The sequence below is a fragment of the Dysidea avara genome, chromosome 7, assembly GCF_963678975.1.
Source record: "Dysidea avara chromosome 7, odDysAvar1.4, whole genome shotgun sequence".
In the NCBI taxonomy this organism is placed as follows: Eukaryota; Metazoa; Porifera; class Demospongiae; order Dictyoceratida; family Dysideidae; genus Dysidea; species Dysidea avara.
In genome coordinates this window covers 14,398,293-14,413,349 of record NC_089278.1, presented here as the reverse complement: position 1 = coordinate 14,413,349, position 15,057 = coordinate 14,398,293, and the positions used below count along the sequence as shown (strand labels likewise).

The window sequence follows — 15,057 nt, the reverse complement described above, 5'->3', positions numbered from 1 at the left end:
TTTGTCTGTATAAAGGAAAGAACTGTAATTGCTACACTAAGCCACTCTCGAATCACTTAGCTTCGCCATAATTTCAGCAATTTTCTGGTTGACACTGACTTCTCGCTTGGTTAGCACTATAAACTTTTGGAGAAAGCATTGAACCATACCAATGCATGGCACAAACCATTTGAAATTGTATCAAATTTAATACAATGCCACTAGTTTTACTGCTATGCCTTCAAAGGCATGGCAAGGCATACAATACGGTTTCCTTGTGTAACATTGTGCTGCGAGACAACTGTGGTTGAATAGTATAAAACTACTCACTTATATTTCATCCTAGGCATTTACCATAGTTCTGCTCAACCCTTAGCGAAGTAGGCATTTAATTGATCAGATTTTGTAGCCCTTCACAAATCAAAATGCAAGAAACTACAAGGAGTGTATACCCAGAATGCACACATTATATTGAGTCTGCAAACGGAGCTTCCAATTCCGTGTTATTAGTATAGTATCTATGATAACAGCTAAGGCTACAGCTTACGGGCTTAATTTTTTTCACTGTTAGATGCCACTTCAGTCTGACAGATGCTTTTGGCATACCGTAGTATGTACAACGCATGCATCATGGACTTACTTTGTACCACATTTCTTTTAACAAGTCCTGGTAGCACATAATAACTTCCTTCTGCTTTATAATGCGAATCGTCATAGGGACTGGAGAGGGCGCTTCTTGCATTGCTCTTCATTTGTAATGCTGTGTATCATGAATACAGCTGGAAACAAGGAAAGCACACGGGAAAATTCAGATAGATGCTGGTCAGAGGGCAGTACATACTAAGGATGTGTCGCATAATGGCCAGTTGGCCAAAATGACACTGTATTACAGGTTTTTGCAGTTGAATTCGTCGCCTTTGCAATTGAATTCGTCCCGTTTGCAATTGAATTCGTCGGTATTGCAATTGAATTCGTCCCGTTTGCAATTGAATTCGTCGGTTTTGCAATTGAATTCGTCGGTTTTGCAGTTGAATTAGTCGGTTTTGCAATAGAATTCGTCGCGTTTGCATTACAATTCGTCATAAACAAAACGGCTCCAAGAAACCAACCCGTTCATTAAGAGATGAACTATTTATGCCTTGGAGAGTTACACTTGAGACACTAGAAGGTAATTGAAGCTGGTAGTACGCGAAGCTGATGGCTGTCTGACAAGTTAATTAGCTTGCTCGCGAGTGACCACACCCATCGCGAATGGCGGAGTAGAGTTTGGAATGTTGCTGGAGAGGCTGTAGAGGAAGAATTATTGCCTTATAAAGAGTTGTTTACTACTGTTGTACTTGAACAAGTTCTTGTAGCAGCTGCTACATCATGTTTTCGTGTTTGTTCCAGCTGCCATTCTTGTTAGGCCAGGCCAAGTTGATTGACAGTTTATCGTCCGGTATATTTGAAAAAGTCATGCGGGCGGGAGGTCATTTTTCATATTTCATAATGTTTTTAGCATGGAAAAACATTTATAAAGTAGCTTCACACAATTACTATAGCTACTTTAACAATGATTGCAGAGCTTATTTGATTACGTCACTGTTAATACTTAGCTATTCGTTTATGCAATCTCTCTTTAGAAATCCATTTATTGAAGGTACTAACGTAGTAACGAGTCCAGGCTGGGAATAATCGTCACGTTTGTTGCACACATCATGTTTTTAATATGCAAAAACGAGTTCAGAAGCGTAAGCAATGATTATCACGTGAGAAATAATGAATTATGAAATTATTGCTCTATTCCTAAAAACCCATGCGGGCGGTGACGATAAACTGTGAATTAATTTGGCCTGGCCTTACGGACGAATTTAACTGCAAAACCGACGAATTCAATTGCAAAACCGACGAATTCAATTGCAAACGGGACGAATTCAATTGCAAAACCCGAGGGGTCACCAACTGCTTCGAAATCTCGTACACCTTCAGTAAAATCCTGCCTGAAATACGAAATCCTATGTTGTTATCGTGATTCTGATTCTATACTCGTTCTGGTACCGTAGCTTACACTCAACTGCTCCTGCACAAAAGTAAGAATGAAATCCGATGTTCCGCTCCGCTTCGGATTTGTATAATCAAGTTGTGGAAGCCGCACAAAACCAGGAGCTGTGGGAAAGAAGCCGCACAAAACCAGGAGAGAATGAAATCCGATGTTCCGCTTCGTTTCGGATTTATATTAAGCGAGTTGTGGAAGCCAAACAAAACTAGGAGTTGTGGGAAAGAAGCCACACAAACCAGGAGAGAATCCATGCAAACTGTTCAAAAGTATATCGATAAAATCCGATGTTCCGCTCCGTTTCGGATTTATATTAAGCGAGTTGTGGAAGCCAAACAAAACTAGGAGTTGTAGGAAAGAAGCCACACAAACCAGGAGAGAATCCATGCAAACTGTTCAAAAGTATATCGATAAAATCCGATGTTCCGCTCCGTTTCGAATTTGTATTAAGCGAGTTGTGGAAGCCAAACAAAACCAGGAGCTGTGGGAAAGAAACTATACAAAACCAGGAGAGAATCAAATTTAGAATGAAATCCGATGTTCCGCTCCGTTTCGAATTTGTATTAAGTGAGTTGTGGAAGCCAAACAAAACCAGGAGTTGTGGGAAAGAAGCCAACAAACCAGGAGAGAATCCATGCAAACTGTTTAAAAGTAAGAATAAAATCCGATGTTCCGCTCCGTTTCGGATTTATATTAAGTGAGTTGTGGAAGCCAAACAAAACCAGGAGCTGTGGGAAAGAAGCCAAACAAAACCAGGAGAATCCATGCAAACTGCTCCTGCACAAAAGTGAGAATGAAATCCGATGTTCCGCTCCGCTTCGGATTTACTTAGCAAACTACAAACTTAGCAAAACTTCATAAACTTAGCAACACACCAACTACAAAAGCAACTTAAGCATACACTGAGATGCTCCTGGTTTTGTGGGGTTTCGCATGGGATTTCCCCTGAATGATTGGCCTTGTTTACTGGTTTATAGGGCTTCAGCTGCGAGTTGCTCCTGGTTTTGTAGGGTTTCGTTTAATAGTTATGCCTATAGGCTTTACTCCTGGTTTATATGGCTTCGCAATTCCTCTCAATTTCGTGAGGCTTTGCTCTTACATGCCTGCTGAACTTCTGTTTCTTTCTCCCACTATATTTTGGTGATTTCAGAACTTATCACTCTACACCAACCTGTAATTTAAAATCAGATTTTGCAGCTCTCGTTCGATTTTGTGAAATCCGTGAAATCTTGTGAAATTTGTTCAAGATTTTGAAATCCGTACCGCTTTTTCGTGAGTTGGTGACCCCTCGGCAAAACCGACGAATTCAATTGCAAACGGGACGAATTCAATTGCAAACGGGACGAATTCAATTGTAAAAGCGACGAAATCAATTGCAAACGGGACGAATTCAATTGCAAAGTCGCCGAATTCAATTGCAAAAACCTGTAACTTGTTTCTGTACTAATACTGGGATATACATAACACAAGTATGCACTTAATAGCATGCAACAACTAGATAATATATCTACAGTCTAACTTGTAACTCACTGAATTTCTTTAAAATCTGTTTGTACATCTTTAGTGGTGAACTGATCCTATGCTCTCTAAGCCAGTGGGAATTTTAAATTCTGGGAAGTGTCTTGAATAATATCTCTCAGTCAAATCAGTCTTATCTGTTGAAATAATCAAATGTACTGCTGGTCCTGCTCAGTAATATAAATCCACACAAAAACAGCCAAGCTGTAGAAAAAGGGTGCAGCCTTCAAAAGCCTGTGTGAAAAAAGTTGTAAGATCAAAGGTGGCAGCCTAGAAATGGTTACAATGATGTTATTGCCAATCAGTTGTAATAATGGCCAGGACATTATTTTAAACGGATTGGAAATTTGGCATTAACATAATTGCAGCTGTTTCTTGGCCACCACTTTCGATTTCACAACATTTTCATCCAGGCTTTAAAGGCTGCACTCTTTTTTACAGCTTAACTGCTTTTCTTTTTGCATGGATTTCACTTATTTTTGTACTTTACATATCCCAAACTGGCTTTGGGACTTGTAATTTCCTCTTACATAGCACAACGATGATATGGAACACAGAAGTTACAATAGTACTATATTGTAGATTTTATTTGACTAATTAAAAATACTTTAATATCAGTCATGAACTGGTTTTAGGGCTTGTTTTATACTAAATTTCTTCTTGTCCACTTTAAAAGAAAATACATTAAAATAGTATTGCATTGTAGATTTTATTTGACCAATGCACATTTTTTTTGTAATAGCACACATTTTTGAGGACTTCTAATAGAACACACACAGAATGCTCTAGAACAATATAGACCGCACAAAAACAGCCAAGCTGTGAAAAAAGGTGCAGCCATAAAAGCCTAGGTAACAAAACTTGTGAAATCAAAGGTGGTGGCCAAGAAATGGCTGCAACAATGTTAATGCTAATAAATTTTAACTTAACAATGCAAGAACCATTGTTAAAATTTATTAGCACTAACATTATTGAAGCTATTTCTTGGCCACCACCTTTTACTTCACAACTTTTTTCACCCAGACCATACCTTTTTTCACAGCTTGGCTGTTTTTGTGTGGATATTGTAATTGCAAATTCTAAAGCCAGCCTATGGTTGGTCTTGATACTTCTTTTTAAGTTTTTTCCCCTTTACAACAGGAATCGTCAAAGACTATGTGGCTTTATGTGTTTACAAAGAACTGAAATAAGAAGGCGCATATATCCCAATGATAGCTGGGCAGATTCGACTCAGGAATGGGAGATGTCCTACTCTGAGTAGGTTTCCACAGCAGAAATGGTTAATTACCGTTCAAGCACTACTAAGCTACGGATACATGAAAACAGCATTTTCTTGGTTCCGTAGAACAAGTATGTGCACTGGCTGTACTCACACTTGATATAAGCCATTTTTACAATTTTTGTAGTACTCTAATAGAGCACACATTTTCCTGAGCACTTCAATACAACACATATATAATGTTCTAGAATTTCCACTGATAGATCTACGGGTTATCATTCTAGTGTACTAAACCAGAACTTTCATTTATAAGGTAGAAATTACATGAGGTGAGCAATTGATAGCAGCGACAGAGTGGTAAAAGGCTTGGGTATATACGTGTGGAGGTCCCTGGTTTGAAACCTGGAGAAATCTTTCCATTTTTTGCACGTGGATTTTATTGTACTATTAGAATATCTGGAATGTGCTTTTTTCACATGTTTGGTTTTGCTTTATACCTCCTTGGCTAATACTCTCAGTACTTTCAAACCACAAAAGGTTTGCACAATGATAGTAACTTCACATACAGACCGATTTTCAAATTATTCCATCAAGCGGATTACCTTGTAGGCGTGACAACAAATCGCTTTTGCAATTTCCAAAATCATGCAAAATTCCATTGTTCTTAGTATGATCTGTTTGAAAACTGGGCTGTAAATGTGCTGCCCTCCAAATTTGAAGTCAATCGACTAGAGCATGCGTGAGTTATAGTGAGTGGAACAAAAAGAAAAAGAAGCAGATGAAGAAAAATACTAAGACAAACTTTGAAGGTGCATAGTGATGGCTGGGCGGATTCAACTCAAATTTGGAATAGGAGGTGCCCTACCCCAAGGGAGTTTCTGTAGTAAACTGGTTGATGTCGGTTCAGGAACTATTGAACTACAAATGTGTAAAAACAGGTTTTCTTGGTTTCTGTAAAATATACACTTGTCTGTTGTGTGTCTGCACTAGCTGTACTTGGCCGCATGACACACTATCGTGTGTCCTGATTTCCATTAGTAGATCTATGAAATTATGAACATTTTAGCATTGTATAGATTTAAACTAGAATTTTCATTTATAATATGAACTTCAGTGCTGGTCACTGTAAAGCACTAATAATAAATACTTTAGGTTTAAGGAAGAAAATCCATCCCTCCTGGAGGAAGACTGAGTGTGGCTCCGACTAGACATTGGGTGACCTGCAGTTCGAATCCTGGGGTTGGAGGGATTTTTTTCCTTACTTTGGCCCCTTTTCTGTTACACCTTATTCAGTCAGTAAGTCAAGTCACTAGGTCTAAGTCCTTGTAGGTTAGGTAATCCTAAGGCTGCAGCACATGTTGCTGTCAGACCTTCAGTGCTGGTCACTGTAAAGCACTAATAATAATAATAATAAATAATAATAGAACTGAGCAGCTGACAACAATTCAGTGGTTAATGGTTTAGGAGTTAGGTATGGAGGTCCCTGGTTTGAGCTTTGTACAACTTTGGCTTTTTTCAATGTTTTTGTGCGCTTTTTAACTACTTGGTGACCGTTATATTATAGTATTTTGACTTCACAATTTTACATCATGTTGGTTTTTTTTTGTAACCCTGCATCTTTCACAGTGACTTCCTTAAACCACAAAAGGTTTGAGCTATGATGGAAAACCTACAATCAGACTGATTTTCAAGCTATTCCCTTACACAGTTTACTTTGCAGGTGTGACAAAAAAGTACAGTCTTTTATGTAAATAATAGTCCATAATTCCATGGATATAATTATAACATCAAACTTTGTAAGTGAATTCATCTCAATATGTCCTCAATGTAATTTCATGGCAATTATTGTCATGGCAATTGAGTTTCACATTTATGTTTAGACTGTTTTTATTTTGCACAAAAAGAAGAAAAATTAAGCCCCCTCCCCCCAGAGAAATTGTGTGGTGCACCGGCTTTCTTGGCCGCATGACACACTACCATGTGTCTTGATACAGAGTAATTTCCTAATGTACATAATTTACTATACTTATGTTCTAATAAACTGACTTTTACTGAAAAAGTAAAAATATCTATAGGTCTCTTTTCTCACATCCCCTCACATTATTTTGATATTTAATGTTAATGCCCCTTCACATAAGCCTGCAGACAGCAACAGACATGGATTCATACATACCTACGGACTGCATTACTATTGATAAATGGGCATGGCTGCACGTATCTCTACAGGGAGTAATCCTGAGAAGTGGGCATGGCTCACAAAAGAAGCTGGGTTGCAGCAGGAGTAGAATACAATGTGTTAATATACTTCCACATTGTCAAACTAATAAATTCATTTCACACGTGAATCTATAAAGCAGAATGACCCGGTCAAAATTGATCAATTGACTGCAGTTTCAATACTGGTTGCCATATAGTTCTGTAATGTATGCAAGTCGTGCTGTAGGAGTAGTTGTTCTGTTACATTCACATCAGGGATGTCCACTTTCAGTTTGTCAGAACCACTTGACCTTGCACTGGCTGAGGATCAAGTGGCTCCTGCTCATTAACATCTCAGTGCTAGGGGTAGTGGAAAGGGTGCTGGTTACCTCAGAAAAAAAAAAATTCGCAGAAGCAAAGATATAATGGGAGAATCTACTTTACTGTACTTTTTTGTTGAATTCCTAAGCTCTGTGCAGAGGGTGGGGCATAACATAACTGATACCAACATAACAGATGTATTCAATGCTTTTCATTACGATAATCTCCTAACCAAGTTTCCAACCTCGTTTCCAACTATAGAACATTAGCTAGTCAGTAGTCGGAATTCGCATGGTGTAAGTTACGCAAAAATAAATGTAATCTATTAGGGTAATTCTGGACAGCGGCTAATTCCGGACACTTAGATCATTCTCAACAATGGTAGAATCCCTGGACCTATAGACAATGTGTGCGCTAAGGTGTGGCACTTTATTACATCATCAAAATAACGCATCCGCCATTTTTTGAGGGCAAAAAACGTACGCATAAATTTATGTATACGAAATTTTTTTAATGCTAATACGAAGGAAACATTATTATTATATTGTTTAATTAGCAGAGCCCTCCTGGGGCATAAGTGCTAATGCACAAAAATTAAAAGTGATTGTATAATAATTGTTTGAAGCTGTCAATAGTTTGTTGGTTGATGATGTCTTGTGGTAGTCCATTCCATTCTGGTATTGTTCTTGGAAAAAAAAGAGTACTTATAGTTGTCTATATTCACTCTATTGATGTATGATAGTGTAGGAATTTTTGTTCATGATTAGATCTTGTAATGGTGACAGGTGATAATGTTGGTAAGTAGCTGTTAGGTATTTCAGTGGATAATCTTATATAATAGAGTTAATCTTGCACATTTTCTCCTTCATATGAAGTTTTTACACGGAACGGACATAATTTGGCTTAATCACAGAACACTGTAATTTTTGCAAACTAACCTACAGAACTAATTCACAGTGCTTTTGTTTCATTGTAACACTAATGTAGTGAAGGTTAATGGCTGTCAAGACATCGAAATACCTCGTAGCGTTCCCTTCCAAATATCCTCCATTCAATTCGCCATAGAAAAAGTAAGTGATTTTCAACCTTCAAATGACGCACTTAAATTTCCTCTGATTTCCTTCTGCTATAGCTCATCTTAATCACTATCCACAGCTCTTTCCAAATCTGAGGTATCTATCACGTGTCATGGGTTATTACGCCTTTTACTGCATGCCCCCGAAACGCCCAATACAAAATGTATGGGAAATTTGCTACACCCGATTGGTTTAGGCCATTTTGACGCACCTAAATTTCCATGAATTGGACTTCTTTTGGTATCATTGTACTCGCAGATAGTTTCTCTACATGTATCAAATTTGGAAAGTTGCTAAACAGACTCAAGGTAGATGGTACACGATAATTAATCTAATTTTTAATGGTTTTTCAATCAAAATGTATTGGACATGCCTGTTGCAGCTGGAATTTTTGCCATGGACAAAAGTATAGCAAATGTCCACAAACTTCTTGGAGTGGTGAATCGTGCTAAAAGATAGAGTATTGCTGGTATAAAGTATAAGCTACTGGATAAAAATATATAACATATTTGCTGCATGGCGAGTTAATCCGCCTAGGGAAGGTTTTTGTAATAGAACGCTTGATACTTTTGCCCTCACTTTTTTCATAAACTATCGTGAAACTTGAAGCCGTAGCAACTTTTTTCCGGTTTTTGTCAGACCACGCCTTGGCACACACAAGGTCTATTTGGTATGCTAATTATTATTATTATTTATTACAGGTAATTTAAAAGGCTAAACAGCCCGTTACACCTGATCAACAGGTAAAAAAGTACAAGTAGACTAATTACATACACTTATACATAGTGTTAGATGAATAGTGATCAATTAATTTCATAAAATCATCAACTGATGCTGCAGGGTAAGTTATTCCATGGTTCAACAACTCTTCTTGTAAAAAAATATTTCCTGGCATCTGTTCTTGAAATAGCTTAAATATGTGACCTCTGGTATGGGTAATGGGTGAAAAAGTAAAAATGCAGTGTCCTATGGCCTATCTACAAACCAGCGAATTCGTTATTCCACTGATTTCGAAGTTTGACACGAATTTGTAGCGTAGTCAAGGGCAATTTCGTTCAAAAACTTTGAAAATGTTAAGGCAGCCCAAGCTCATATTTTAAAGATTTATAAGAAGATCATACTCTCGGGTAATTGCATAGCAAAAATCATAAGAATCCATGCAGCACAGGCGGAGTGGCAGTCGATTTTTCAGCAGCTGCTCTTGAAGAAAATATTCGCAAATTATATAAACTTTTTACGAATTGCTGCTTCCTCCCAAAGGGTATGAACTTTCTACTTGACCTGATATAAGCTGCAGATGAGTAGTACTTTTAGTCTCTATAGGATCGGTAACCTGTAGAAGGAGCTACGTACTTGTTTGTTATTCGAAGTGTCGCATGTTGCATTTTTACACGCTGTTAAATTTCGGCTCATAACTCCTCAGCAGTCAACGGAGTTGATTGTATCGCAACGAAATTTGTACTGCAGATGTACCATAAAATAGGCTTTAAAACGATTCCTAGAGTTTGTGTTAACTCGTTGTGAGTGCAGTGCTCGGCAGTGTTAGAGCAAAGGGTGTGGCCTGAAATACCCTCATTTACCTTATACTTTCCCTAATTATGATTGGCTTACTCTTTCTACAATGTATACATATGGGTACCTGTGCAAGTGACTTCGTTGTCCAAAGCAACCTCTATGTACACACTCCTTGCGTACCTCACTAGAACAATGGAGGGTGCAGTATCCTAAACTCCGTATATTGGTTAGTAAACTAATTATGATAAGTTTTTTGTTTTTGTTATTCACCGACTGCATGGCTATCTGCATGCAATGAAAGAATTGTAAGTGTAGCACATACATGCAGTCTTAACTTGTTAATTTTCCCACTACAGACCCCCAAGAACTGAGCTAGGCTGAAATCCCATGACCTCACTGCTGTGGACAGTTTCTTTGGCTGTTGCAGTCAACCATTAAATCATTCCAATTGTTGACATTTAAATTCTGATCCCATGGGTGGCAACAAACATGTGGCTCAGCTCTATATGCACTGAAGTGGACCTGTTGTTCCTATAGTGACCTCTCCGGCCTCAACACTTTGGCCAAGTATGAGCGATATCTATCTTAAATTATTTTGCATCCATGGTAGCTACATAGCTACCTTTGAATCAACGCAACAATGGTTATAGTACAAAATATTTTCAAGCTTTCCTCTTGCTCTTGATTCATTTTTTACAACCACATGCTGTCTACTGAGCTATCACTTTATGCCAAATATTTGCCAACTGACTCTAATCCACCAAAATGTGTTTGACCACACCTAGCTGATAATAAGAAGCCACTCCAAGCTTACAACAGTATTACACATTGTTATCAAAAAGCAGAGGCATAGGGAAGGAGGTTTACTGTGGTTACAGAAACCTTCTCTAAAATTTAGAAGCGTAAAACAGGCATCCTGTTGCAAGTTGCAGGAAACCAGAAACTCCAAACTTAGTTATCAGAGTTTAGTAGCAGTACAGGTAGCTAGCAGGAAACTTGTAATGATTATTCGTGAAGGAAGAAACATCTAGATACTCTAATAAAACAGTCATGTATGTTAATAAAGCAATTAAAATTATACTCAAATAGAAAAGTCATATAGAGTTGCTCTATTTCTTTGAAATGGCTAAGAAAAAATAGCAGAATAGTTCTAAGTCTTTCAAATTTAGTAGCATGGATAGACATTCACTATATAGCACAATACCTATATCTCATAGCCACCCATAAGAGTGATAAGACATAACATTACAGGAACCAGCCATGCAAGTATATTTATATGCAGCATCTAGTAAATTGTGAAACATTTTATTGTTCAAAATCTGGGAGGGGGGGGCCCGGGGGGTAGCTGACTATACCAAGTTTAAAACCAATTTTGAAAAATCTTAGTTACAGCCACACTTTTAATAATCATTTATTTTCTATAGGAAAGGATTGGTGTTTGGATGGATTATGAATATTCATATGCCATTTCTGATTTTACCAAGTAAAGCATTTTCAAACATTAGGTATTTATACAGAATCACAATTCTTTTACAATTTTAACATGCAGCTATGGCCTATATTACTATATCAGGAAACCCCTCTCATTATGTGCTCTGTACATGAATGGTTGCTAACTTATATACACAAAATTTATTTATCATTTAAAACTAATCAGCAATGTCAATTTCATTGTAGTTGTAATCCCATCCATAATCTTCCCCTGTGATTTCATAAAGTTCTTTATTGTAAGATTCATAAAACTTCATCAGAATATCTGCGGTTCTTCTGGTAATCTTAGGATGAGGTCTACCTTTCTTTACAGTACTAGGACATTTGACCTTGTTATCTATCACAAAACAGTATAGTTTTCTATCCTTATTATATACAAAATTACTTGAAGAAATATTAGGAGGTAGTCCTAAACACTTTTCCAGTTTATTCATCAATAGTGCAGGGTTAGTCCTTAGCATGTCTCCATTAACAAAACAAATTTGATTAGAAGGTACAAACTCCAAACACTGTTTAATGTAGTAGGAATATCGGGTGGTGGAAACTGAGCTGAACTCAAGATTTGGTTGTCCGGAAGAGTCTATAGCCATTTCATCAAATGTACTAGTTGAGTTTAAATGGTGAACTTTCCAGTGCACAAAATCAGACAATGCTCTTACAATTGGATGTCGTACTATCACAATGAACTTCAGTTCATTAAGCTTCAACCCAAAATAGTGAAGAGCATTAATCAATCGTGGGAAAACTACTGGACAGTAGAGCACATAAGTTGGACTATCCTCCATCATAACTTGTGATGGTCTAGGGTCCCTCATTTGATCAATGTACCAGCACAACCCATTTGCATGATAGTTATCAAAGAACTTCACTTCCTGTGCGTGATTTCCAATAATATTGGGGTGCATCTGTAGAGATGTAGTGAGTGCATAAGTTCCACTCTTCATAAAACCAATGATAATCATACGAGGAAATTTTCTTCTTTGAAAATTAGTGACATTGTATCTGTCGATACTACAGTGTGACTTGATGACAGTATTGGACCAGTAAAAATAGTGTAGGAAGTTACTGATAATGAATGTAAGTGTCACTATTAGCAGTGCAGTCTGTAGATCTGGGAAAAAAAAAAAATATATATATATATATATATAATGCATAAAAAACTGAAAAGATTAATTCTTAAAATAACCATGAAATAACATAATCTAGATTTATCTAAACAGTTTATTTTATTTCAGCTAAAATGCATACACAGAATTCTATATAAGCATGCATGTATGGGATATTATACAGTATAATTAAATAGCATCACAGTAACTGCACACATGTACCATGTATGTAGTATGTGTGCATTTGTGTGTGTTGAAGGTTCAGGTGGGACTTTGGGTGCCCATGCACACCTTCACCTGTGAGACATATGGTACTGTCTTCTATGGGTTCCTGCCCCAGGAGGATTTTCCTGCACTGACTCAGAGCACCTGAATAGCACACAGGTGCCCTAGTGCTGGTTTACTGGTTACCATGGTAACTGAAAGCTTTGCTTTTGCTCTGTGTGTGCGTGCACGTGTACGCGCACTAATGTATAGTGTTCCTGTAGTATGTGCACACACATATATGCAGACAATATATGCACTGCATTAAATTTATTTCACCGCAGCTGTCATCATTTAGCTACGTAATGTAAACAAGGAGTGAAAAGTATTATTTGCACAAATAAAAATTATCAGAATAAAGTAATCACACTTTACGTATGGAAGTTCTGCACAGCCAGGCTCGAAACAGCCACAGAAATTTTGAGGAGAAAGGTATCAGTCACACACACTATCAATCTAAGTGATTAATGCATTAAAATTACCACTGTGATGAAGCATTGAATGAGATTCACAACTCTGGTACAACTATAATTTTTCTATTACAACTGAACTATAATGTCTATTTCATCATAGTTATAATCCCATCCATAATCTTCCCCTGTGATTTCATAAAGTTCTTTATTGTAAGGTTCATAGAACTTCATCAGAATATCTGCAGTTCTTCTGGTAATCTTGGGATGAGGTCGACCTTTACTTTTGATACTAGGACACTTGATTGTGTTATCCTTTACAAAACAATATAATTTTCTTTCCTTATTGTAAACAAAATTACTTAAAGAAATATTTGATGGTAGTCCTAAACACTTTTCCAGTTTATTCATCAATAGTACGGGGTTGGTCCTCAGCATGTCTCCATTAACAAAACATATTTGGTTGGAAGGTATGAACTCCAAACACTGTTTAATGTAGTAGGAATATCGGGTGGTGGCAATTGAGTACAACTCAAGGTTAGGGTGTCCTGTGGCATTTACAGCTATTTCATCAAAAGTTTTAGACACATTCAAGTGGTGAAGTTTCCATTGTACATACTGTGATATAGCTCGTGCAATTGGGTGTCGCACTATTATTATAAACTTCAGTTCACTGAATCTCAGCTGAAAGTATTTAATAGCTCTGATCAGTCGTGGAATCACCACTGGACAATCAATTACATAAGTTGGACTATCCTCCATTACAACTTGAGATGGTCCAGGATCTCTGAACTGGTCAATATACCAACACAATCCCATTGTAAACAAATTATTAAAGAATTTCATTTCCTTTCCATTATTTCCAATAATGTTAGGGTGTATTTGTAGAGACTCGGAGATTGCATAAGTTCCACCCTTAGGAAAACCAATTATAAAGAGACGAGGAAATTTTTTTCTTTGTGGATCAGTCACTTCAAATCTGTCAATATTACAATCAGGTTGGATGTCAAAATTAACCTGTTCTTCATCAATGACCATGTACATATGGTAGCAAAGGAAACTAACAGTAATGCTAGTGAACATCATTGCCAACAGCATAAAATAGATATCTGGATCTATAATACACGTGTTGAAAGAAATAGGAAGATTCAATGAAGTTCTGTATGGATTGCTGTTAACAACCATCACATTCAGAGCAACATTGACATGCATGCATGGTAAGACAAGTTAGCTAGCAATGTACATGAAATATCTGCAATCATTTATCTCTTTAATGAACATATAGAGTGTCTGCTCTATCTTGTGTGATATGCAACTGGTGATACATGTATGAAAGTAAGTTGTTGATGAATTAATTTTAAAAAAAATTCAATACTGAGGTAAGGATACATGCACAAAAAAAGCAGTGGAACAAGAGGTATGATGCTATACTGTGTGGGAAATTCCATTTTAAATACACTAGTTTGTTTACCAGTATTATAAGTAATCATGACTGTTTTATTAGAATTCCACAATGATTTATTGACTGTGAATGTTTTGTTAGGGTTTCTTGGTTCAGAGCTCGATCTGGAGCCATTAATACACATGATCAGAAGTGAAAAAAAAACTGCAGCTAACTCATATTAGAGGGTATTTCTTTGGTTGGACAAAAGATTGGCAAGATCAAGCAGCTTGAACATGACAGTTGCAGTCTTTGACTCTTTATACCATTCCACCAGATGTTGAAAACACCAGAGGGGTAAAACAACCATGCTAAACCTCCCAAACCTTTAATTTTCTTCATACACACAATGCTTCTTCTGTTCATGTACTGACACTTAAGATAAGCAGTACTCAAGTTTGATGAGTACCCAGATGGACATCATCATCACAAACAGCAGTTTTATATCTAAGGATCTTACCATTAAGTGGCTGGAGATGACTTAAC

The 15,057-nt window shown here is 37.1% G+C and overlaps 3 protein-coding genes across 4 annotated transcripts in view; all 3 read right to left on the bottom strand.

Moving 5' to 3' along the window:
• Positions 1-10,088, bottom strand: part of LOC136261374 (heparan sulfate glucosamine 3-O-sulfotransferase 2-like) — a 30,600-nt gene extending 20,512 nt beyond the window's left edge. For both annotated transcript variants that reach the window (XM_066055370.1, XM_066055369.1), the window contains exons 1-2: positions 9,984-10,088; positions 3,545-3,669 (exon numbers count right to left, since the gene is read on the bottom strand). In XM_066055370.1, coding sequence (XP_065911442.1) covers positions 3,545-3,572 — 28 coding nt within the window. In that variant the 5' untranslated portion in view covers positions 3,573-3,669; positions 9,984-10,088. The remainder of the gene's footprint in view (positions 1-3,544; positions 3,670-9,983) is intronic.
• Positions 10,089-11,508: 1,420 nt separating this feature from the next.
• On the bottom strand, positions 11,509-12,312 carry LOC136261059 (heparan sulfate glucosamine 3-O-sulfotransferase 5-like). Its single transcript, XM_066055026.1, has one exon. The coding sequence runs from the start codon at positions 12,310-12,312 to the stop codon at positions 11,509-11,511; it is 804 nt and encodes a 267-aa protein (XP_065911098.1).
• Positions 12,313-13,259: 947 nt separating this feature from the next.
• LOC136261058 (heparan sulfate glucosamine 3-O-sulfotransferase 6-like) lies at positions 13,260-14,168 on the bottom strand. Its single transcript, XM_066055025.1, has one exon. The coding sequence runs from the start codon at positions 14,166-14,168 to the stop codon at positions 13,260-13,262; it is 909 nt and encodes a 302-aa protein (XP_065911097.1).
• Between the last annotated feature and the right edge of the window lie 889 nt (positions 14,169-15,057).